This window comes from Ovis canadensis, chromosome 3 (genome assembly GCF_042477335.2).
Source record: "Ovis canadensis isolate MfBH-ARS-UI-01 breed Bighorn chromosome 3, ARS-UI_OviCan_v2, whole genome shotgun sequence".
NCBI classification, from domain to species: Eukaryota; Metazoa; Chordata; class Mammalia; order Artiodactyla; family Bovidae; genus Ovis; species Ovis canadensis.
This window is the reverse complement of record NC_091247.1, coordinates 40,275,620-40,299,835: the sequence shown is the minus strand read 5'-3', so window position 1 is coordinate 40,299,835 and position 24,216 is coordinate 40,275,620. Positions and strand designations below refer to the sequence as shown.

The following is a 24,216-nucleotide window of genomic DNA, read 5'->3' as shown; positions in this document are numbered from 1 at the left end:
AAAGAGTCTCTTAAATGTTTCATTTATGAAAGCTTATTTTTCCTGCCATCAAATTTTGTGTACTATCTGAAATATATCACTTTATAAAACTGACACCTTGCCTGCAATTATTCTGCCATGACACATTTGCCAGACTTCAAGGTTTATCAGGAGTGGGGGGGTCAGGGGGAGGACTGGCATCTTTTCTCAACCTTTTGTAACAGATGAGTAATAAAGAGCTAGGCTGGTTTTGCTTTCTGGCCTAAGGGGGGCGCGGTAGGAGGTTAACAGAGTTAAGATTAAGCCTCAGTTGCCAATAGATATCACTATAGCTACTCCCTTTCCTGGACAGCTTTAACTAATCTTTCTAGTTATACTGAAATTATACCATAAAATAAACACTTGAAAAGTCAAGTCAGAGGGTGGCTGCTCTCTAAAAGGAAAATGAATCTACAAACCAAAATCATTAAAAGCATTTTCTTGAAATCCTACTCACAAGCAACATAACTGCAAATTAATCAAACAGAATCAATCAACAGAATATAATAAAACCCTGTATACTTTGCCCCCAGCATAACTGATAATGACAACTATAAAATGCCAATATACAAAAATCAACAAAATATGGTCTGTATTTCCAAAACTGATGCATTTTAGAGCAGGATATAGGGAAAAGGAAATGTTAAGTACATTCAGATCACATTTATATAAAATACGTTACTATTCAGTTTAAAGAACCTTTGACTTTATCAGAGCAGGTTTAACCAACTATGCTATGAAGTGAGAAAATCAGATGCCACTGCCTCTTTTTCTCCACTTTATCTACCAAACTTAGTTCAGAATCACTATTCAAACCTTTCTCAGTTAATGTCACTCACTCACTAAAGCCAGAATTTCTGATAATTTAAATGTGCAAAAGTATGGTCTAACTAGATCAAAAACTGCTTCCTAAAACAGATTTTTATCCAATAACCTATATCTGAGAAAAAGTATCTATATTCAATATACTGTCCATTTTTAAGTACTTCCTACATTTCTAGTCAATTTTTTTAAGTTTTATTTAGAAATAACACTGATCCATTTCTAATTGCCAAGTAGAACAATTTTTTAATCTGCAGGGTATCTTAAAAACCAATCAAGTTGACATAACCTTAAATTCCAGGAATGTAAACCATAATTCAAGCTTCAATATTCCTCTTAACATATTCTACTTTACGAAAATGACTTCCCATCTTGCAATCATGAACAAGAAGAAAATTGTACTTAAAATATTAAAAGACCAAATCTCATTATTTAGTATTAGATTAATAGTCCATAATTCTAATCTAAAAAATATCTATAGCTATAACCTCTCCAACTTGTTAATTCCCAAAGAGATTAATATAAGATGTAATTAACATCTAAACTTAGAGCAGACTGTCATTTGGAACAAACTATGTTAACAATAACTGTTTCATGGTCAAATAGATCAACCCATCATCCTTTATGATTCTGACTAGTTTAATGAGCACAACTTCTCATAAATTTTCCACTAACTCTGAAAAACTGAATTTAATGAAAGATTTCGGTTTTTTTTGTAATACTTTCTTAGAATAAAAGCTGGAGTTGTCTTATCTGGAACCTAACACAGTATTTAGCAATGCAAATGTCATTAGGTATAATATTTGTGAAATGAATAAGTAGAAAATAAGCAACCCAATGCACTTACTATCATTCAGCTCTTTACTATGTGCTAACCAATAGTATTTTAAATCACACCTAATAAAATGGAATACAATCAAACTGTTTTTTTTTTTACTTCTGACAAACACTTAAAAGAATTATTCACTAAAGAATCTCCAGTTTAAGAGAATAAAAAGCAGACCTGAAACTATCACAATACTGTTAATCGACTACACTTCAATATGAAGTAGTTAGAAAGAGTAAGAGAATGAAGAGCTGGACTTTCACAACCCAATAATTTGGCCAATGATTTTCTGCAACTCTATGACATTTTTCATTTAACCTTTTTTCCTTGATGAAATAAGAAAACATACAGAAATGCAAGTTACAACCTTCTTTGCAATAAACAACAAAGCCACTACACTTGATCTTAATAACATTTATTTCTCTCTTGAAGTCACTTTAAACAAAAAAAACTGGAGCTTAGAAGAGATAAAGGTAAAACAAGGAGTGAAATAACTATAAATGTTCTTCTACTTCAAAAATTGCCTGACATCTGAGCCAGAAGACTTTCTGCATCTATCAGTGATTTCCTCTTCATGTGTCACAGAAAGAGTTCAACATGCTTTACAAAATCCATTATATTTTAAGACCATTTCCAATATCTGCTATCATAAATCAAGAAATCCATTTATTCAAGGTTACTTATGGAGAATTAATCACACAGAAAATTTTAACAACTTCTTTTTCAAAAATTAAAGTACAAGTACTTTACTATATTTGCCATTCCTATACATAATGATATGAATTCAAAGACTGAAAGCATTAAGGGTATATAATTAAAATTCATGGGCTTAGATATTTAAAAAGTTTTAATATTTAGAATTCTCAGTAACAAATATTACAGAAAAATAAATCAGAATATAAATACAATGTACTCTCCTTCAGATTTCTCCTTTGATTAAGTGGCATTATGTAACATACAAAGTTGTTCCAAAATACTTGTACATAACTTGTTATAGTTTCATAAATATCAAAAAATCTGAAAAAACTGAAGCCAAGAGAACTAAGGAAACTATGCACAAGGGTCAAAAACTCATGAATTCCTCCATTTCTAAGGACATCTAAAACCTACCTTCCTAATTTCAAGAAAAAATTTACTCAAAAGAGAAAAATAAAAAACAGGTCAGCCATGCATTAACAGCTTTGATAGGGTATAGCTATTATGCCAAAATTCAGCCATCAATATACAACCTCATTTCCCATCTAAAGTTAATGAGAATGTATTTTACTTTAAATGGGACATAGTGGCAAAGTGCCAAGAATTAAAGAATAACCTTAAAGTCTTTATTTCATACTTCAAATATCACAAAAAGCAGTAATTCCCCAAATCATGAAAGCATAGTAACTACACAGAAAAAAATGGACATTTAAGTCATTTCACTCTTTCTTAATACTATATAGTGAGAACAGATGTATTTATAACTTCGGCATACTTCATAAAATCATTATTCATCGAAATAGACGAATGTTTAAGAGGAACATTTAACTTAAACTTCATAGTTGCTTATAAAATGGTACTTGAAAGACTGACCTAAGCAAATAAGAGTCTGGTCAAGAGACAGTAAAGTATAAATATAAAATATACTACAATGATGCTTGGGATTACATGTACACACTGCTGTAAATGTATGCATAAATGTAAAATGCATAGCCAACTGTATAGCAAATGGAACTCCGTTCAGTGTTACACGGCAGCCTGGATGGGAGAGGAGTTTGGAGGAGAATCGATACATGTGTATGTAGGGCTGAGTCCTTTCACTGTTCACGTGAAACTATCACATTATTAATCAGCTACACTCCCACACAAAATAAAATATTTTTATATATATATACATATATGTATATCTATATACACACTACAATGTTAAAAACCTCATAGTATTCTATAGGAAAACCAATAAAGATAACAATCTTTCTGGAGGAAAAAGTTTCTAGCATTACAAATTTCAAATGCAAGTTTTATACATGATTTCAATAAGGAATACATTTAAACCTTACAGTGCCACATAATCATCATCCGTTTTGTGGAAAACAATAAAAATTATGTACTTTTGAAATATGTATACATCAAAACTGAAAGGTTAATTTTTACTTTTTCCTTTATTGGCAACTTTGGGTGCATTTTTAGGTTTTGGTTCCCAGAGAGCATTTTTTACAAATCTTGAAGCTGCACCCCTGTCCAGCTTGCCAGCTTTTTTCTTGTCTGTTATTTCCTTGACTCTGTTCATGTATACTCTGATTCTCTCCTTAAAGATAAGAGAAAAAAAAAGAAAGGCAATAGATTTACCAAGCTGTTCAACACCATTAAGCTGTATTATACTACACCTCAGTTAAATTCAACAGCTATGTTTATTGCTCAATATTTATTGCCTATTGAGTGGTGCTAGTTAAGTGCAAAGTGAACAGGATAAACACACTCCACATTCTCCTGAAGTCTCAGTCTAGGGGAAACACAGACATTAGAAAGTCATTTCAGAAGTGTTCTGAGTGTTTCAAAAGGGGAAAACCTAGACACTACAGAGATAAACACTGAATTGTTTACATGTGGTTACACTAAATTTGTTAATTTACCTAAATCCACATACTGTCTTGTATCTGAAGTCTGTAATCTAAAATAGAACTTTCACAGGCTTACAATATATAAACTAAATTCTCCAGAAATTATGTGAAACAGGAAATGGCTATGGCAGCATTTTAACTATTTTTTTGTGTTACCTTCTAGTGTCGCAATTAAACTAAGTAGAGTGAAAATACATCTTTTTAGCCAATGTCATAGTTCTGACTGATAAGAATGTGATATTTTCTAAGAAATCTACAGCTCTTATCAGACTTTACACAGTGAGAAACATACTATGTTTCTGTACCACTCTGAATCTTCTGAGGCCATTAATCAGAATAAAAGCTTATCTTCCTACTTCAATTAGAGAAATAAAGGTGTGAGAGCCACAAAATAGTAAATGACTGATCACTGCTTAAAAGCAAGTTTCATTAAATTATCAAAATAGTTTTATAAACACACACATAAAAATGCAGAACCTTGGGATTTTTTAAGTTTAAAAAACTAAAAACTCTACTCAAAACCCTCTCATGAGTTAAAGTCCTCACAACACACACCCAGCCCAGCCCTCCCCAAACTGATCATCCCTCACAAACCCACACCCCCTCTTCCTTCCAATCCCATCAAATGTTCACCTTGCTAACAGGTCAACAGTAATGACTGAAAATGGCAATCCTACTCAAGTACTCCAATGCCCCTTACCCTGTGCTATTTCTTCTTTATTCCCACAATATAACTTTCTAACATACTGTATATTCATACATATGTATTGTTTGTTTCCCACCACTAGATAGGGTGGCACCTGCCACAAAGGCAGGGATATTCCAGTGGCTTTATACACTGAGGAACTACCTCGCTTGGAAATAAAGCCTGGCTCCTAGTGGGCACTCAGATATTTCTTGAATGAATGAAAGGCCTATTTTCAATGCCTTTCCCCATTCATGATACAGACAGCAAATGGGCTTCCTCTCACACCCTAACTCTGTGTCAATCAGTGACATCTGTCACAAAGTCAGAAAAAGGGAATAGGTTTATGGATGCTGTTCATTTGTTAACCCTTGTCCAAAATATGAATGCACTCCTCCATAAAGTGGATTCTGAGGAAAAGAGAAGACAGATGACAGAATCAAGTACTAAACTACTCCAAATAACTTTAAGAGAAAAAAGAGGAATTTTATAAACCTAAAGGCTACATTAGAAAGCTGAACACAGATGATACAATGCATTCTTCCTAAGATTTAAGGCCAATCTCATTTGTCAAATCAAGATCTATGGGCCATATTGCTTTATATATTTTAAGTATTTTTCACAATTTCTGTATTTTAAAAAATATTTACTTTTTTACTTTTCCTCCAAGAAACTTAAAAGAAGAAAAGGTCTCAGTCTATACATTTAAAAATTGAAGACAACATATCTGGCTTTACTCATTTTTTTTAAATAAATGACCAAGTGCTTTACTAAGTTATAAAATACATACATATCAACCACCTTAAGACTTTAGAACAATAATACAGTGTCAAGTATATTTCACATATATATTTACTTTATATTTTATAAACACAAAGAATAAATTTATTAATATTCTTATTCATAAAGCCAAGTCAAGAAGGTAACCTTAAGTTTGATTTCTAAATTTTTTCTTTCAAACTGAATGATTTGATTTAATTTTTGAAGTCAGCAAAAACTCCAAGATACCAGACCTTATATACTGTACTTATACATCTAAATGGAATACAAAGACAAACCTAGAAGATTTATTACAGGTTGTAAATATGTCACTAATGCAGAATTACTGGACAGTACACATACAACTGGTGCCAAAAAAGCTTTTAGCTTTGTTGCTGAACTGGATTCTTTACTGCTGAGAAAATGAATTAATGGAAGAATTGAAAAGGTGGGAGGAGAAACTTTCCCGTCTTTGCTAGTAAATCAACTAGAATATACTTTTAAGAATTGTGTAAGAGTTTTTTTTTAAAAGGCAGTTGTAGAGATGAACAGGATTTCAAGAATTTATAGGAAAAATAATATAGAAGTTATAAATAATTACTAGAATCGTAACATTTTCCCATCCAGAGATTTATATAATATATGGAACACCATTCTCTGACAAAGGTGAGAGAAAGAGAAACTAAAGACACAATGAAATCTGGGTCACTTTCATAATTTCAACCCTAAATAATTTTGTTCTCCACAATTAGTGTGATAAAGGTACTCTAATTTTAACGGCAAGAACACTACAACAGAAATACACATGAAATAAAAGAAATCAATCCATAGCAATCTTACCAGTTCCTGCTTTACTGGATGTTCCTTGGGATTGACTCCCTGAGTTGCCAAGTAAACTACAAGAGAAACATTTCATGGAATGAAATGGGTATATATTACTAAAGGCATTAATTAAAGAAACTTGTTACAAAAGAGAAATGTCACACAAATAACTAATTAAATCTTAAATTATTCAACCTCTTTGTAATTCTAAATGTATGTGTGGCTCATAGGCATCTGGTATTCTGATTTAAAAGAAATAAATACTTGACAATTAAAACTGCCATAAAGTATAATTGTATATAAAAACTGTATATAAACATTTTTAAAATGTCACCTTTAACACAATAAATAATCTGCTTTGTAATTAATTCCAAAGTAATATACATACCCCAAAACATTGAATTTAATGTGTAAGCAGAAACTAAATCCACTTTTGCCTGTTCAAGTGGGTCCAACTATTAAAAAAAAAAAGAGAAAGAAAAAAGAAATATCAACTTTGAGTACCATCAAATATTTTAAACTTTCACCAAGCACAATGTATCAAAGAAATGTTTTTTTCACTTCTTATAATCCAATAACCAAATAATCTGGAAATAATTTGAGAAAGTAAAGTTTTGTTAACTGGTGATTTCTGCCCACAAATTTTCACTTCAGGGTATCATCTCTAGTTAAACAAGGAATGTGTAAAATTCAAAAAAAAAAAGTTCTTTTGAATTACTTTAATTCAGAAGTTACAATCTGGGCTTTGTATGTCAAAAGTAATTTGTCAATATAAACATTGTACATGATGCATTTATGTATAAGAAGCAGGCTAAAATGCTTAGGCAATACCACAGACAGAAGAAGCATAATGAGATTTGTTTTAGGCTGTCAGAGTCAATTTACTCTTTCTGTCCTATAGAGTTTCCAGAAACCCTGATAACATCACAGTAATACTTAAAAGGTCAAAGATAAGAGTCTGTCAGAAAGAATGTGGGGAGTGCTTTTTTTAATTCAAAACCAAGTCAAAATAAAAATATCGTTAGGAAGCATTTCCTAAGGTTGGAGTTTTGTCGTATTTTCCCCCTAAAGATATCTAAACACTTAAAAACATAGAGGGGGAAAAATGAGAGAAAGGGGCATAAATCACGTATCTGTTTCTTCTGTATGTTTCACAACACAGCACCCAGTATTATGAATTACATTATTAGAAATTACTTAAAATACCTTCTGCAACAACTCATTTCTAGAAACAGACATCATGGTCTTCAGCATTTCATCCACAGCACCAATGGAATTCTCAAATGTTGATAAATATTCATGAATTTCTACTGGATAGTCTTCATTAATTCCTTCACCTGCCATTACGATCAACTGGAAAAAAATTAAATTCTTAAAATTCATACTGGAGACAGATTGCTCGCTAGGTTATTAAAAAAATCAATAGGTCATATCATGTGTCTCAAAACTGCTAAAAGTTAAAATCTGAAGATAATTTAACTAATCTTCTCAGAATATAATTCTGGAGCAACCATGTTCAAGCTTACCCTCTTCTTAAGTTGCCTGGTTGGGTCAGGGGCCGGGGCAGAAGGTGGGGAGTCCCAGGAGGGGACCTACCCAAGTTCATTAATGCTACACATATCAATCCCTCAATGCTTCTCAATAACTGAGACATGACTACCAAATATGTTATATCAATGATAAATACATTTTAAAAAATTTTGTTGATGTTAAAGAAAGTAAAGAAAGAAAGTGAAGTCTCAGTCATGTCCAACTCTGTGACCCCATGGGCTGTAGCCTACTAGGTTCCTCTGTCCATGGAATTTTCCAGGCAACAGTACTGGAGTGGATTGCCATTTCCTTCTCCAGGGGATCTTCCTGACCCAGGGATCGAACCCAGGTCTTCTGCATTGCAGGCAGACGCTTTACCATCTGAGCCACCAGGGAACCCAAGGGCAATGGAAGTCTGGTAAGTCAATATATCCTACCCCCTAATGCTTATTGAAAACAATGATAAGCAAAGCTCTTTTTTTTTGGAAAACATATATTTTAGCACTTCTAAATTCAGGCATTGATCTAACAGAGTATTAAACCAAAAAATTAGAAATCTTGGGTCTGAAGTACCTTATAATCATTTATCACTAAAATCACTCTTCAAGCCTATATTTATATATACATATTCCTTAAGTTCAAAGTATTAATAAGAAATTCAAGAGGCCATAAATCACATAAAGCCTATAAGCAGAAAAGAAGAAACTTAGGAGAAATGAACTATATAGCTTTTATTTAGGCCAGAGCACACCTTGACAGCTCATTCTTTAAAATTCACATTTACATTATAAGAATATTTAATATCTATATGAGAAAAAGAAAACTCCACATCACTGTATTTAGTGACTGTTGCTGCTGCTAAGTCACTTCAGTCAGGTCCGACTCTATGCGACCCCACAGACCACAGCCCACCAGGCTCCCCCGTCCCTGGGATTCTCTAGGCAAGAACACTGGAGTGGGTTGCCATTTCCTTCTCCAATCGTTAATCTCATTGTTAATATTGTTAGCTAAGATCAAATTTCAGAAGCAATTCCAAGCCAAAATGTACCATATGTCCCATTATTTTTAGGTTAAAAAAAATGCTATTAGCTGAAAACTCCTCCATCATGATATCACTAAGGAGAGCATCAAGAATGTGTAGAAGAGCAAAGAGCATAACCAATCTGAAGTGAACAGACTCAGGCTTCCCATCTTGCCTGGCCACTGGCTTTGTCACCTGAGATAAATCACTGTATCTCTCTGGGCCCCAAATGCCTCATTCATAAAAACAGGCAGTTGGTCTAATGGTCTGTAGAGTCCCTATTAGTTCTAAATGTTATGACTACATCATTTAAGCTTTAAAAGTACTATTTGATTATTTAGTCATAATACATCAACATTTCAATTCAACAAGTAAAGTCCACAGAGACATCTAGTTTCATTTAAAATTAAAAAAAAAAAAAAAAGATGAAGTCCAGGGGACTATCACTACACATGCTATAAAATTACTATCAACTACTGTGCAAACAGCAATTAAACAAAGGACTATGAGAAAAGAAAACCACACAGGAGAGAGTTGTGACTTGCTGCTTCAAAAGGCTAATAACTGCTCTTTTCGTGCCTAGCGCAGCCATGGCTCGGGGTCCCAAGAAGCACCTGAAACGCGTAGCAGCTCCAAAACATTGGATGCTGGATAAACTGACTGGTGTGTTTGCCCCTCGTCCATCTACCGGCCCCCACAAGCTAAGGGAATGTCTCCCCCTAATCATTTTCCTAAGGAATAGACTGAAGTATGCCTTAACTGGAGATGAAGTAAAGAAGATTTGCATGCAGCGTTTCATTAAGATCGATGGCAAAGTCCGCACAGATATAACCTACCCTGCTGGTTTTATGGATGTCATCAGCATTGATAAGACTGGAGAGAATTTTCGTTTGATCTATGACACCAAGGGTCGTTTTGCTGTTCATCGTATTACACCTGAGGAGGCCAAGTATAAATTGTGCAAAGTAAGAAAGATATTTGTGGGGACAAAAGGAATCCCTCATCTGGTAACCCATGATGCTCGTACCATCCGTTACCCTGATCCCCTCATCAAGGTGAATGATACCATTCAGATTGACTTGGAGACTGGCAAGATTACTGATTTCATCAAATTTGACACTGGTAACCTGTGCATGGTGACTGGAGGTGCTAACCTGGGAAGAATTGGTGTGATTACAAACCGGGAGAGACATCCAGGTTCTTTTGATGTAGTTCATGTGAAAGATGCAAACGGCAACAGCTTTGCCACTCGGCTCTCGAACATTTTCGTTATTGGCAAAGGCAACAAACCATGGATCTCTCTTCCCCGTGGAAAGGGTATTCGCCTTACCATTGCTGAGGAGAGAGATAAGAGATTGGCAGCCAAACAGAGCAGTGGATAAAACAATCGCTATGTGATGTGATTGGAAAGGTCTTTGTAATTAAAGATAATACCAAGTGAAAAAAAAAAAAAGGCTAATAACTAAAACCATGGATTTGCCTCTCATCTCGCCCCCCAAAAATCTCTCCAAACTGACAGAAGAAATACAAAAATAAATCCACAGTAATGCTGGAACAAAGAAGGGCACCTATCCATCAGCAGACCTCAACAGCAGACATTTTTATAAACTAAACAGCAAATGAGATTAGATTGATAGGAAACAGAAGCATGAGAATGCAACCCCTTACAAACAAAACAGGAGAGCCCAGGAACACACACCAGACGAAGGCCAGTAAGGGCTGAGCCCTGAGGGCTGAGAGCAGCCGAGCCAACCTCCAGACCTGCCAAAGGGCAGCTCCAGCATCCAATGTCCAGATAAAGGTGCAAGACATGAACACAAAGATGGTATTTTTCTTTACGCAGGATTTTAAACCAACAAATTTGAAAAATCTGACTAATAAGGATGAGGTATCAGGGGGGGAAAAAACCCAGTTATCAAATCTAACCTAAAAGGAAGTGTATAAACCAAACAGATCATTAATGACAGACCAAAAAAAAGTTTTAAGAAGTCAAAAATCTATGCTCCTAAAAAGTTCCAAGTCTAGAAGATATTACCGGTAATTTCTTCCAAATCTTCAAAAAACAGTCAATTCTTACGGTATTTAACTATTTGGGAACACAGAAAGAGATGGAAAACTTAGATACCTATTTCATGACATACACAAAAATAAATTCCAGATGAATTTAAAGGTAAATTCTGTATAAATGTATTAGAAGATTATATAAAATATTTACATGATCCAAATGAAACCCAAATGCTATAAAAGGAAATGGCTGACAGACTGAACTACATAAAAACTGGAAAAAAAAAATCTGTATTGTAAAAGTATACCTTAAGCAAAGTTAAAAGGCAAGAAACAGTCTGGGAGACTGTTGCCAAAACACAACAAAAGATTAGTTAGATGATATAAAAACGTCCTACAAAGCATAAAAGATTAAAATAATGAAAATCTCACCCATAAGACCGGCAATAATCTTAAAGACTGGCAAAGTTCAGCATTAGCAAGGGTTTACACTAGAGGCAGAAGATAAACTGGTATAGATTCCTTAAATGCACACACTCGTTGACTCAGGAAATTCTCTTTAGAAAGCAGCCTACAGAAATCCTTGTATACATGCATTAAAAAATTATTAAAATGAACTCCTCAAACTTTTCAAGTGGGAATTCTGCTTCTCATCCGTTCTTCTCCCTGGTGGGGTCATTATCCATCAACTTAAAACATTTCATCCTCCATCTTAAAAAAGACACAAACACCCCGACTTCATATCCCTGCCTCCAGCTAAAGTCCATATTCCATCTCCCTTTCAGAACAAACTCATATCAAATCACTTTGCTATATACCTGAAACTACTACAATATAAATCAACTATACCAGGTGGCTCAGTGGGTAAAGAATCCGCCTGCAATGCAGGAGACACAGGAGACAAGGGTTCAATCTTCCCGGGGTCAGGAAGATCCCTTGGCAGAGGGCATGGCAAGCCACTCCAGTATTCTTGCTGGAGAATCCAGCCTGGCAGGCTACAGTCCATAGGCTCACAAGAGTTGGAAAGGCTCACAAGAGAGTTGGACACGACTAAAGCAACTGAGCACACATGTACTTCAATTACTGAGACGGCAATGGCAACCCACTCCAGTACTCTTGCCTGGAGAATCCCAGGGATGGGGGGGCCTGGTGGGCTGCCGTCTATGGGGTCGCACAGAGTGGGACACGACTGAAGCGACTTAGCAGAAGCAGCAGCAGCAGCATACTTCAATTAAAAAAAAAAAAGACTAATCTTGTTTACTGTGGTCTTCCCCATTTCATTTCATGGCAACTCCACCTTTTCAATTGCTCAGGCCTACAGTTACAGAATGATGCTTGACTCTTCTCTCCCACCCTGTCTTTAAAACATATTCAGAATCTGACCACGTCCTACCACCTTCACTGCTTCCACCCTGGTCCAAACTAGTCTGAGCCATCATTGTGTCTTGCTGGGATTGTTTCAACAGCCTCCTAAATGGCCTCCTTGTTTCTATTCCAATAGTTTATTATCAAGAAAGCAAATGATCATCCTAAATCTAAGTCAGACTCCCACAAGCCTCTGCTTGGAAACCTTTAAAGGCTTGCTGCTTCACACTCAGGAAGAGACAAAGTCCTTATGTTGACTGAAAAAGTCCTGACTCTGCTACTTCTTCTGTGACCTTATCTCCTCTCACTCTGCCCCAGCTCACTCCACTCCAGCCAGGAAGGCCTCACTGCTCTTCTTATCGGGTTCACACCTACCTAAGAGCCTTTGGACTCCTCTCCTTCCTAGAAACGTTTCTCCAGAACCAGTGGCTTCAGAGCTCACGACTTCACCTTTGCTACATCTCTACTCAAGTGCTGTCTACTCGTAAAGCTTTTCCTGACCACCCTATTTAAAATGCACAGCCCTCCTCTCATTTCAGAGCTTCCTCTCTCCTCCTACAGTCCTCAACAGCATCGGACATATTTCATTTATTGTCTGTCTACCTCCAAAAGACAGTAAACATTGACACATGAGAGCAGGAGTTTTTGTGTCTTGTTCACTACCGCTGCCAGGCAGTCAATACACATTTGTTGAATGAAGAAACTATACAGAACAAAAACTGAGAATAAATAGTCATTAACAGGGGAACAGTTAAGTGAATTACACCACATCTATCCAAGATAATAGTAAAAATAAAGAAGTTAATCTTTATATGCTGCTGCTGCTGCTAAGTCGCTTCAGTTGTGTCCAACTCTGTGCGACCCCATTGACGGCAGCCCACCAGGCTCCTCTGTCCCTGGGGTTCTCCAGGCAAAAATACTGGAGTGGGTTGCCGTTTCTTTCTCCCAACCTTTATATAGTAATACACAATAAGTGGTGAAAAAAGGCACAGAACGTAGTATATAACACATAACACAGATGCCATTATATATATGTAGATATGCGGTGCTGAAGAAGACTCTTCAGAGTCCTTTGGACAGCAAGGAGATCAAGTCAGTCAATCCTATAGGAAATCAACCCTAAATATTCACTGGAAGGACTGATGCTGAAGTTGAAGCTCCAATACTTTGGCCACCTGATGTGAGGAGCTGACTCACTGGAAAAGACCCTGATGCTGGGAAAGATGGAAGGCAAAAGAAGGGGGTGGCAGAGGATGAGATGGTTAGAAAGCATTACTGACTCAATGGATGTCAATTTGAGCAAACCTCCAGAGACAGTGAAGGACTCATGTGCTGCAGCCCACAGAGTGGCAAAGAGTCGAACATGACTTAGTGACTTAACAACAACCACAAATGCTGAAAAACCTCTGGAAGGAGACATACAAAATCAGACATCCTCTCTCAGAAGGGGTAGGAATTAGGGAATCGGATCAGCGCAGACTCACGTTACTCACTCTTCATTCTTCATTGTTTACATTTTGTTATTTCAAAAGGCACATATTAAAATCATAATAAAAATAAACAATCATTAAATTTAAAAAGGCAAACTTTAATAATGTATTTTGGCTTTTAACAAATACTGTAAGAAAAAAAAACACAAGACCTTTATTTAAATGTGAAATTTCTCATCTGATTTTTCTATTAGAAAATATTTCCCCTCAAGAATCATGACAGAGATTTTTCCTGCAATTATTCCCTGTCCCTAAGCCTCAATAAGCAAGTAGTTATTTATTGTTGAAATGGGTTAGGGTGAACACTGAAAGCAAAGCAGTAAGTAAGAATAATGACTCTCATTAAATCTGAACCAAACCACTTGCCTTTTTCCTAACTAAAAAACAAACGGAATGTAGACTGGAAAATAAAAACTGTTCTAGTACCAGAAATTACCTCCAATTCAAATGACTTCTTCAAACATTTCACACAGACAGTTCTGAGTATCTGCTCCTTCCACAGGAAGCATGCAAGGAAGGAGCTGCAGTCACTGCCCTCTGTCCCCTTTGCTACTCGGATGCCACGATGAAGCTGTGAACGGACAGTGTCAGGAGCAACAGCCAACATCTGAGCTCCATGGCCTGTGAACCGGGCATTACTCTAAGCATCCACACACATTTCTTCATTTACTCCTCACAGACTACAAATGGAACCACACACAACTTGCCCAAGACTGTGCATGGTAAAACGCCAAAGAAGAGAAAGAAAAACAGAACTCACCCACTGCTCCTCACTCCCTACCTGGTGCCATAGGCATTCGTCACCCCTCCACCTTCCTTCTAAAGTGTCAACCACAGAAATGGAGAAGTGGAAGAGGGCCAGAGAGAAGCTGCCTCTCTCCATCTCTCAGGAATGTCTGGCTGAGAAGCAGGGACAGAGGGGAGAATCCCTACCAGAAACCCCTACAGGATGGAACTGCCATTCCTTCCCTCTGCTCCCTGCCAGTGATGAGAGCCGCAACACCCACCAGAGAAAAGGAGGGGGACAGGACACCATCCCTGCCCTCCCTCCTCCACCCTCTGCTTCAGGGAGCTCAGTGCAGCCAGGAACCCGGGAGTCCTCCGTCACCGCTTCCTCAGGCCCCAGTCCCACCAGTCCTGTCAATCTCCTTGAGCCAAAAGCTCACAAGGCCTCTTAACCTCCTTAAGCCACAAGCTCTCCTCCATTCTCACTAAATTTCACTAAGTCATTTAAAGTAGTCTCCCTACTGTCAGTTTTTCTCCACTCTCAGTTTTGAGATATTACAAAACATGACTTTTCTGTAACGACAGTCTGCTCATGGTACACCCTGCTTCAAATACTGCATTAGCTCCCAGCTATCTTGAAGATAAATTCCAAACCTCTTATATGGATGTCAAGCTCATTTCCAGTGGCCCCTATTTGTCTGACTAGTCTCATCTTTCATTTCTCCCCTCTTCCAATCCTACGCGGTAGCCACCATGGCAGCTTTCCAAATATTCTTTGCCTATCTGGTTCTCGACACAGGAACCACCCTAACCACTTCACTTTGTACTGGACATGGAACAACAGATTGGTTCCAAATAGGAAAAGGAATACGTCAAGGCTGTATATTGTCACCCTGCTTATTTAACTTATATGCAGAGTACATCATGAGAAACGCTGGACTGGAAGAAACACAGCTGGAATCAAGATTGCCGGGAGAAATATCAATAACCTCAGATATGCAGATGATACCACCCTTATGGCAGAAAGTGAAGAGGAACTAAAAAGCCTCTTGGTGAAAGTGAAAGAGGAGAGTGAAAACGTTTCCTTAAAGCTCAACATTCAGAAAACGAAGATCATGGCATCCGGTCCCATCACTCCATGGGAAACAGATGGGGAAACAGTGGAAACAGTGGCAGACTTTATTTTGGGGGGCTCCAAAATCACTGCAGATGGTGACTGCAGCCATGAAATTAAAAGACGCTTACTCCTTGGAAGAAAAGTTATGACCAACCTAGATAGTATATTCAAAAGCAGAGACATTACTTTGCCAACTAAGGTCCATCTAGTCAAGGCTATGGTTTTTCCAGTAGTCACGTATGGATGTGAGAATCGGACTGTGAAGAAGGCTGAGCACTGAAGAATTGATGCTTTTGAACTGTGGTGTTGGAGAAGACTCTTGAGAGTCCCTTGGACTGCAAGGAGATCCAACCAGTCCATTCTGAAGGAGATCAACCCTGGGATTTCTTTGGAAGGAATGATGCTAAAGCAGAAACTCCAGTACTTTGGCCACCTCATGCGAGAGTTGACTCATTGGAAAAGACTGATGCTGGCAGGGATTGGGGGCAGGAGAAGAAGAGGACGACAGAGGATGAGATGGCTGGATGGCATCACTGACTCGATGGACGAGAGTCTGAGTGAACTCCGGGAGTTGGGGATAGACAGGGAGGCCTGGCGTGCTGCAGTTCATAGGGTCGCAAAGAGTCGGACACAACTGAACTGAACTGAACCCTGTTTATCTTTGCAGATAAGATCAGGTTTCCTTTAGTGGATAAGACTTCTCTGAGTGACGTCCTTCCTTTCTGTCTAGGTGAGCACAACTACAAGTTCTCATGTCACCTAAAACAGGATCTGGTAACATGTGTTGATTCACTTCAGTTCACTTTGATTACGAGCTCCCTGAGGAGGCGGTGTCATACTGATGAGTCACCAGAATGGCTTTATGCCTCACCTTGCCCAAGACAGTCCTCATTCATGCCTGCTGTTTCAGCTCGCCACCTGCTCTGCTCTCTGTTCCTCTCTCAGAAGCCCCAGTTTGAGCAACAAATTATAGGGTCACCCTAAACAAAAGGAGATTCTCTGACCTCTGCCACTACTCCTCACCTGACTTTATCAGAGAACAGGAGAGCTGAGGAAGTGGCTCCCAATACCAGCTGGGGTTCCACCACAGCAGCAGAACCAGTAGGAGGTAGTTTGAAGAGATGTATTGCAAGAAACTGGTTCATGCAATTGTGGAGGCTAAGTAACACTAAAATCTGCAGGGCAGGTAAGCAAGAAAGAACATGCTGGGACCCTTGGCTCCAAGCCGAAACTGCTGTCCACAGGGGAACTTTTTCGTCAAGGAAGCCTCAGCTCTGCTTCTAAAGCCTTCCAATTAACTGGATCAAGCCCACCCAGATTATCTAGAATAACCTCCCTGAAGTCAACTGTTTGTGTATTTCAATTATATCTACAAATACCTTCAGAGCAATACCTAGCGTGGTGCTAGACTGAATGTCTGGGGGCTGCAGCCTAGCCAAGCTGATCCATCTAAAAGACCATCACACTGCCGTAAGCCTCCAGAGCCACAGCCAGGAAAGGTATATTCCTGACATCACAAAACTTCTGCTCTGACAGCATTCTTCCACAAGAGCCATGTTATGTATGACCATTAGGTACCCAAGTAACAAAACTAGCGTTCAAATTCCAGTTAACAAATGTGGAAGAAGTAACTTAAAAAAAAAAAAACCATCATTTTATAACCCCTAGTGAAATTACTGATTCAGGAAATGATCACAGATAAAAGGGGAAGCTTCCAACAGAAGAGTAAGACTGTTAATACCTGAACCCACAGATGAGTCTGCACCACTCCAAGTAGGACAGAAACATATCATGAACCTCCTGATGTGAAGCAATGTGACAAACACAGCACCATCTGTGCAGCATTTCCGACTCCCCTCAGAAAAGCTGAATCTAAATATAATTGAGCCTGTGGAGCTAACTTCCAATTTATAGGAAATATGGAAGATAGAGAAGTTCACAAGAAAGCAAATACACAAATCTGGAATGAGAAATATTGTACAAGAAAACTGACCTGATTTCCGTAACAGGTAAATGGCATGAAGAAAAGCTAAGAAAAGGGAAGCAGGGAGAGAAAGAAGAGATCTACCTTTAGACTCAACAATCAAAGGGAACGTGCAGACCTTGTTCGGATCTTGATTCAAATAAACTGAGTGTAAAAAGATACCTTTGAAAGGAAGAATCCCGAATCTGGATCAGGTATTGGATGACACTAAGAAATTGAGAATTTTGCTATGAAATTAGAATTCAGCTATAAAAATGGCATCACAGTTACATAAGAAAATACTCCTATTATTTAAGAATGAGCACTGATACACGTGGGCTTCCCAGGTGGTGCAGCGGTGAAGAATCCGACTGCAATGCAAAAGATCCAGGTTTGATCCCTGGGTCAGGAAGATTCCCTGGAGGAGGAAACGGCAACTCACGCTAGTATTCTTGCCTGGAAAATCCCATGGACAGAAGAGTCTGGCAGGCTACAGTCCAAGGGGTCGCAAAGAGTCACACACAACTGAGCGCACGCACGCGCGCACACACACACACACACACACACATACTAACGTATATAGGGTAAACTTACAGAACATGTTGAATTTACCTTAAAAAAAAAAGCTAGTCTTCACGGATTAATCATGCTTTGAGAACAAAGATAAGGCATATTAGAAATATTAGTCAACCCATCAATTAACTTTTTGAATATAACCTAGTCCATAAATTGGGGAACACCTACATAGAAAGTATAGTCTAGAATACTCGACTGCAATCTCATTCCAACTCCAAATATAATCTGGGGTCAGGGGAACATAGGTTACTGGGTGTTTACCAGCTGTGATAGTTGCTGAACAACTTAGAAAAAAAACAGAGCCAGTGGTCTCAAATGAGGTTTATATTACTAACATTTCCAACAAAGGCTTTGTTCCACTATCTGTTACTTCCATAATGCCACAAATTTCCTTCTTAAAAAAACCCTGACACCTTACATTTTACCTGGCCCTTACAAAAATGTATGCATGCAAAAATAAACAAACCAAGCCTACAGTCAAATGAAAAACTAGGGGAAAACATCTGCAACATAAGACAGATAAAAGAAGCCTCTGCAAATCAACTTAACGACAACACACAAGAATATCTGCAATTTTAAAGCAACTATACTCCAACAAAAATAAATAAAATAGGGGGAAAAAAACCTTCAACCCAAAAGAAAAATGAACAAAGAAAATCAGCAGTTCACATATAAAGGAATCCAGATGACCAAGAGGCATAAAGAAAGCTACTCAATCTTACTCATAATTAAAGAAACATAAATCACCAGAACAAGATGCCATTTTTCACCTGTCAAACAAGCAAAACTCAAAAAGATTGATAGTACTTCATATGGGCAAAGGTGAAGAGAAACAGCCTCTCATTCACTATTAATTGGAGTGTAAACCAAGCATTTTGGGGGGCAAATTTGGCATTATACTTTAAAATTGTATATGCACAAAGTCTTTGACCCAGCAATTTTACTTCTGAAAATGTACATTTTCACACAAGATAATGTTTAAGGATGTCCACTGCAACACTTCTTAAAATACACTTTAAAGCAAGAAACAACTTCCACGCTCATTAGAACTACATAACTTATGAAATATTCCTTCAATGAAATACTGTGTAGTAGAGAAAAATAAGAAGCAGAGCTTCAATTCCTGAAATATATTAAATGAGGAAAAATTGAAGAATAGCATTTATAGTACAACCCACTTGTTTTTAAGAAGAAAGAAATGAGTGTGGAGGTATAGTTCTTTACATAAATTTCTTACAAAATACAAAAGAGACCCTTAACTAGGGTTACTTCTGGGAAAACAAAGCAGTATGAAGGAGCACATTTTGTTATACTCTCAGAACTAAGATTTCTAAATAATATCTGTAATGCAATAGTACATACATATATAAACAAAAATTTCAACTATCTGAAATTCTGATTTTACTTTAGTCCCAAATATGCCAGATAAAATGCCATTTCCACCCAGCTTAGCAATTACAATCAAACCTACGTCCTTTAGCTCTGTTATATTCAAAGAAACATATGAATGGATTGCCTTCCCTATATCTAAATTTTCTAGCTACCATAAGACCACTTTCTCCCTGTTTTCAAGGTACAAGAGCCTTTCTAGCCTCGTTCTCTGTAGAAACTCCTCCCTGAGTTGTTGGGGGACTCCTGGCCACCACCCTGTCTGGCCTGCTCCCTCATTAAGAATGCTTTCTCAAGACAGCATTCCCTCTTGCCTTAGATTAAGTTATACCCACTGCTGATACAGTCTCACAGCACCATATATGACTCCATATCATTGTTATTTTGTATTTCTGTGATTTGATTAATGTCCACCATCCACGCTGGACTGTAAGCACCTTGGTGCAAGGCAAGTCTGCTCACATACATTCTAAGTATCAGGGCAGCATGTCACAGAGGCTGAATAAATATCTATTAAATAAATGACTCCTGAGTATCTGGCTTAGAGTCAATGCCGTGCTGTGCTTAGCTGCTTAGTCATGTCTGACTCTTTGCGAACCTATGGACTATAGTCTGCCAGGCTCTGACCATGGGATTTCCCAGGCAAGAACGCTGGAGTGGGCTGCCATTTCCAGCTCCAGGGGATCTTCCCCACCCAGGAATCAAACAAGGGTCTCCTGCATTGCAGGTGGATTCTTTACCACCTGAACTACCAGAGAAGCCCATAGTCAATGCTAAGTGAATTTTATACAGTTACATGGCATTGAGGAGTTGTGTGGTGGGAAGAGAGTCCGTGTGTTCATGCACAAATGTTTGTGCGTATGTGCTCAGTAATGCCCAATTCTTTACAAGCCCATGAACTATAACCAGTCAGGTTCCTCTGTCCAAAGGATTATCCCAGCAAGAATACTGGAGTGAGTTGCCATTTCCTCCTCCAGGGGAGCTTCCTGACCCAGGGATCGAACTTGAGTCCCCTGTATCAGCAGGCAGATTCGTTACTACTGAGCCACCTGGGAAAAAAACAGGGATAAATAAAGCAACTGTTAGGTAACCAAGAAAGGACCCAGTTGAAGTAGGGTAGCATTAATTTGGGTCTTTTGTGAATTTATTTAGTAGGGCTCAGTGAGCCTGGAGCAAGAATGGTAATCCAAAATGAGGCACTGGCTAATGGACACAAGAGAAAGGACTTGCAAAAGTATCCTTAACAGCTGACTGGGAGGTGTGGCCTTGAAGGGAGAGAAGGTATTCCTCTGCTTGGAATACCTCCTCCCCTGATTCCTCCCCTGTCTTCTGGACCTAATAAAACCTACTAATCGTTTAAAACCCATGTCAAATCCCTCTTCTCTATAAAGTGAAATCGCTCAGTTGTGTCTGACTCTTTGCGACCTGTAGACTCTAGCCCACCAAGCTCCTCCATCCATGGGATTCTCCAGGCAAGAATACTGGAGTGGGTTGCCATTTCTTCCATATCTCCCAAGCAAAAGTAGTCTCTTCTTCCTTTTTGTCCTAACATTTACCACCCCTGTCATCATTTATCCATCAATAACACTCCTCCTCTTGTTTATCAAGATAAACCTGAAAATGTCAATCCTCACTTATCTGATCCATAACCTGCATCTGACAACAGTAAACACATTACTTCACCCTGAACTCCACAACACTAGACCCTCAAAATTGTCCTTGTCTCTGGATGGCTGTTCTATCTACTTTGTTGGGTCCTTATCGCCCCAAACCTATAAAGGCCAAAATGCCTAAACACTCAAGTCTACTGCTTTTCTGTTTACAGTCCTTCGGCAACTGCCTCTAGTCTCACAATTTTAAATACCATCTCACTACTCCCAACTGACCTTTTCCACTAATGACTTCCCCACTGAATTCCAGACCTCAATTGCCTATAGCATCTCCACTTGGATAACCAATAGACGTCTCAAACCTAACATATCATAGTAAACTCCCAATTCTACCTCACAAACCTGCTGCCCTCATAGTTCTCCACTTCTCTGGTTAATGGGAATTAACCCTTCTGGTTGCTCAAAGTCCCAAACCTGGACAGCTCTTTTACAACCCATCCTCAATCCATAAGCAAATCTGTTAGCTTTACCTAGGAAGCACATCCAAAATTGAACTGCTACTCACCAGTGACTTCTTTCAGCTGTGAAGAATTATTATCTGAATTATTACAACACCTTCCTAATTAGTCTCCTGGCTTTGCTGTACTCCTCTCTCCAACAAGCTGCTCTTAATACAGCAGGCAGAATAAGCCTGTTAAATACCTAATCAGATCATATCGCTCCCCTGCTCAAAACTCTCCACTGGTTATTTCCCAATGTATCTCCACATGATTAAAGTCTTGCCACATATTAAGTATTTGGTAACTATCTGTTCACTAACTAAAAACAATGAAAGTAAACTGGAACCAAATTTTGGAGAATCTCAATACCAGATTAGGATAGTCACCATGTCGATTCAAAAGAAGATATACAATAATGTACATCCCAGGGCTGTTTCCATCCTTATGCCAAGCAGAGTTACATACAATTAGGAACTAAATCAGAAACAAATCAGTATACTATTTGGGGGAAAACTAGAAAGATCTCTGCAGATGTTGCATCAGAATTCTATTAACGTAGTGACTTTTTTGCACAGCATTACCTTAGAAAATAATGGTGAAACGTCCATACAATGATCTCTCCAAAAATATTCTTTAGCAGACAGTCCACGCTAGTGTCACTTGTAACTCTCCTTCATATTTAGAGTAAAATACCAGAGAAAAGGTAGAGATGCTAACCTCTAAAAACAAAATTATCCCGAGGTCTCATAATAGAAAAAAATATAAATTACAAAGATGTTGCTTAAGATTGAGGCAAACAGTTAAACCGGATTACAATGAAATTAATTCTATTGTTAATTCCAAAGTTTCATTCAGAAGTGTTTTCAAAATTACTCATGTGAAGCAGCAAAGTTAGCTTCCAAAACTATGGAGTTTGCTTATGACAAGATTCTCATCTCAGGTGTACTGTGCAGGTTAAATGAACAATACAGGTAAAGTTTTTAGAACAATGCCTGTCTCAGGACTCAATATATTAATTAGTAATATTAGTTATTATTTTACTAATGTGAAAATATTCAAACACCCAACCCACTGGGGGCTGCTTAGAGCCATATTTGCAAGGTCAACAGTCTGAAAACAGTCACTAACTGAGATATGACATATAAACTGTTTCGATTATTTCTGAAAAACCACTGTTCACGCTATCATTATTTTCTCTTTCAAAAATATCATTTTCATCAATCACAAACGGTTCCCGGAGTTTGAATAGGGATTATCTGGTTATTTCCGGATCCTAAGTGAACACTTGGCTAAGTCTTGGGTCACTCTACTATCAGATGGTCCAAGGTGGGCAGCCAACACCTCATTGGGACAGAGACATCTTTATCAAGCCAAAAATGAACTGCGGCCAACAAACAGCAAGCCACGAAAGATACATTCAAACAGAAGTTTGAATCACACTATTCCTGGACCACAAAGAAAAACCACTTTTAAAAGATTCCATTAAATTTCAACTTAGGATCAAAATTAGCTTCCCATCTCAGGTGGGTTAATATCGCAGCAGCAGGCACGGCATGATCAGGTACCTAAATGATAAAGGCGGATGACAGGGGAAAGGTACTCTCCTACATCTTCGCCTACGGCCTTCCTCTCTCAATCAGGTTTCAAAGCAGCAGGAAATTAACGGAGACGTCACGAGCTTTTAATTTCTCCGCCCACCAATACTTGAGAGGCGGAGCTAACAGACAAAGAAAAGCGAAAGGCCAGACTCAAAGAAACGAGAGGGGCCGAGAGAAGCCGAAGCCAGCAAGAGGCCTTAAAAAAGCGGAAGTGGGGGGTCCTGCAATGGACCCCTATTGCAGGTTACCCCAACACTCGCACTCGCGGATGGCTACGCAGCACGGCCCCGCTCCTCACAGTCAGCGGGAGCGTGACAGGGGGTTCCCGGGAGAAGCGGACTTAGACAGAAGCACGAGAAAAATTCCAACCCCACTTCAGAATAATACCTCGCGGGCCTTCCACGTCTGCCTTCCGGAAAGCAGCGGGCAGTGGTGACGTCAGTGGCGCGCCGGCTCTGCGAGCGGCGCTCTCCGATGACCTCACTCTTCTCACCACACCCCTTTAACCCTTTCCCTTCCGCCCTCAAAGGCGATTTCCGGCGCCACTGACTGAAGCTGTGGGAGGGAATGGTTATGCTGGGGGGTTGCGGGGCGCCGGTCCGTTTTTCTAGATTTGTATCCCTGGTGGCTCAGACGGTAGAGAATCTGCCTGCAACGTAGGACACCCTGGTTGGATCCCTAGATGGGGAAGATCCCCTGGAAAAGGAAATAGCAACCCACTCCAGTATTCTTGCCTTGAGAATTCCATGGACAGAGGAGCTTTGTGGGCTACACCCCATGGGGCTAGGGTCGGACAGG

At 38.6% G+C, this 24,216-nt stretch overlaps 2 protein-coding genes across 6 annotated transcripts; one reads left to right on the top strand and one right to left on the bottom strand.

Moving 5' to 3' along the window:
* Nucleotides 1–2,065: 2,065 nt before the first annotated feature.
* Nucleotides 2,066–23,872, bottom strand: C1D (C1D nuclear receptor corepressor). Of its 5 annotated transcripts, XM_069583004.1 has the most exons (6): nt 23,806–23,869; nt 18,358–20,759; nt 7,736–7,882; nt 6,918–6,984; nt 6,548–6,603; nt 2,066–3,950 (listed from the first exon to the last, which is right to left on the bottom strand). In XM_069583004.1, the coding sequence occupies exons 3-6, from the start codon at nt 7,871–7,873 to the stop codon at nt 3,786–3,788; spliced, it is 426 nt and encodes a 141-aa protein (XP_069439105.1). In that variant the 5' UTR covers nt 7,874–7,882; nt 18,358–20,759; nt 23,806–23,869; the 3' UTR covers nt 2,066–3,785. The 5 variants fall into 5 exon arrangements, with proteins under 5 accessions (XP_069439105.1, XP_069439104.1, XP_069439103.1 ...); XM_069583003.1 differs by lacking the exon at nt 18,358–20,759 and having other exon boundaries at nt 23,806–23,872; XM_069583002.1 differs by lacking the exon at nt 18,358–20,759 and having other exon boundaries at nt 22,402–23,842.
* LOC138436805 (small ribosomal subunit protein eS4, X isoform) lies at nt 8,992–10,478 on the top strand. The gene has a single exon (XM_069583000.1). It carries the CDS (start codon nt 9,671–9,673, stop codon nt 10,460–10,462), a length of 792 nt encoding a protein of 263 aa, XP_069439101.1. The 5' UTR covers nt 8,992–9,670; the 3' UTR covers nt 10,463–10,478.
* Nucleotides 23,873–24,216: the final 344 nt, after the last annotated feature.

Bases quoted from the DNA above. Each gene is read 5' to 3' on its own strand.
- LOC138436805 (XM_069583000.1), top strand. From the start codon at position 9,671: ATGGCTCGGGGTCCCAAGAAGCACCTGAAACGCGTAGCAGCTCCAAAA.
- C1D (XM_069583001.1), bottom strand. From the start codon at position 14,546: ATGTTGGCTGTTGCTCCTGACACTGTCCGTTCACAGCTTCATCGTGGC. The intron at 6,985-7,735 runs GTATTTTAAGTA...TTTTTTTAATAG, and splicing joins GAAATGAGTTGTTGCAGAAG to TTGGACCCACTTGAACAGGC. The intron at 6,604-6,917 runs GTATGTATATTA...TTTCTCTTGTAG, and splicing joins ATTAAATTCAATGTTTTGGG to TTTACTTGGCAACTCAGGGA.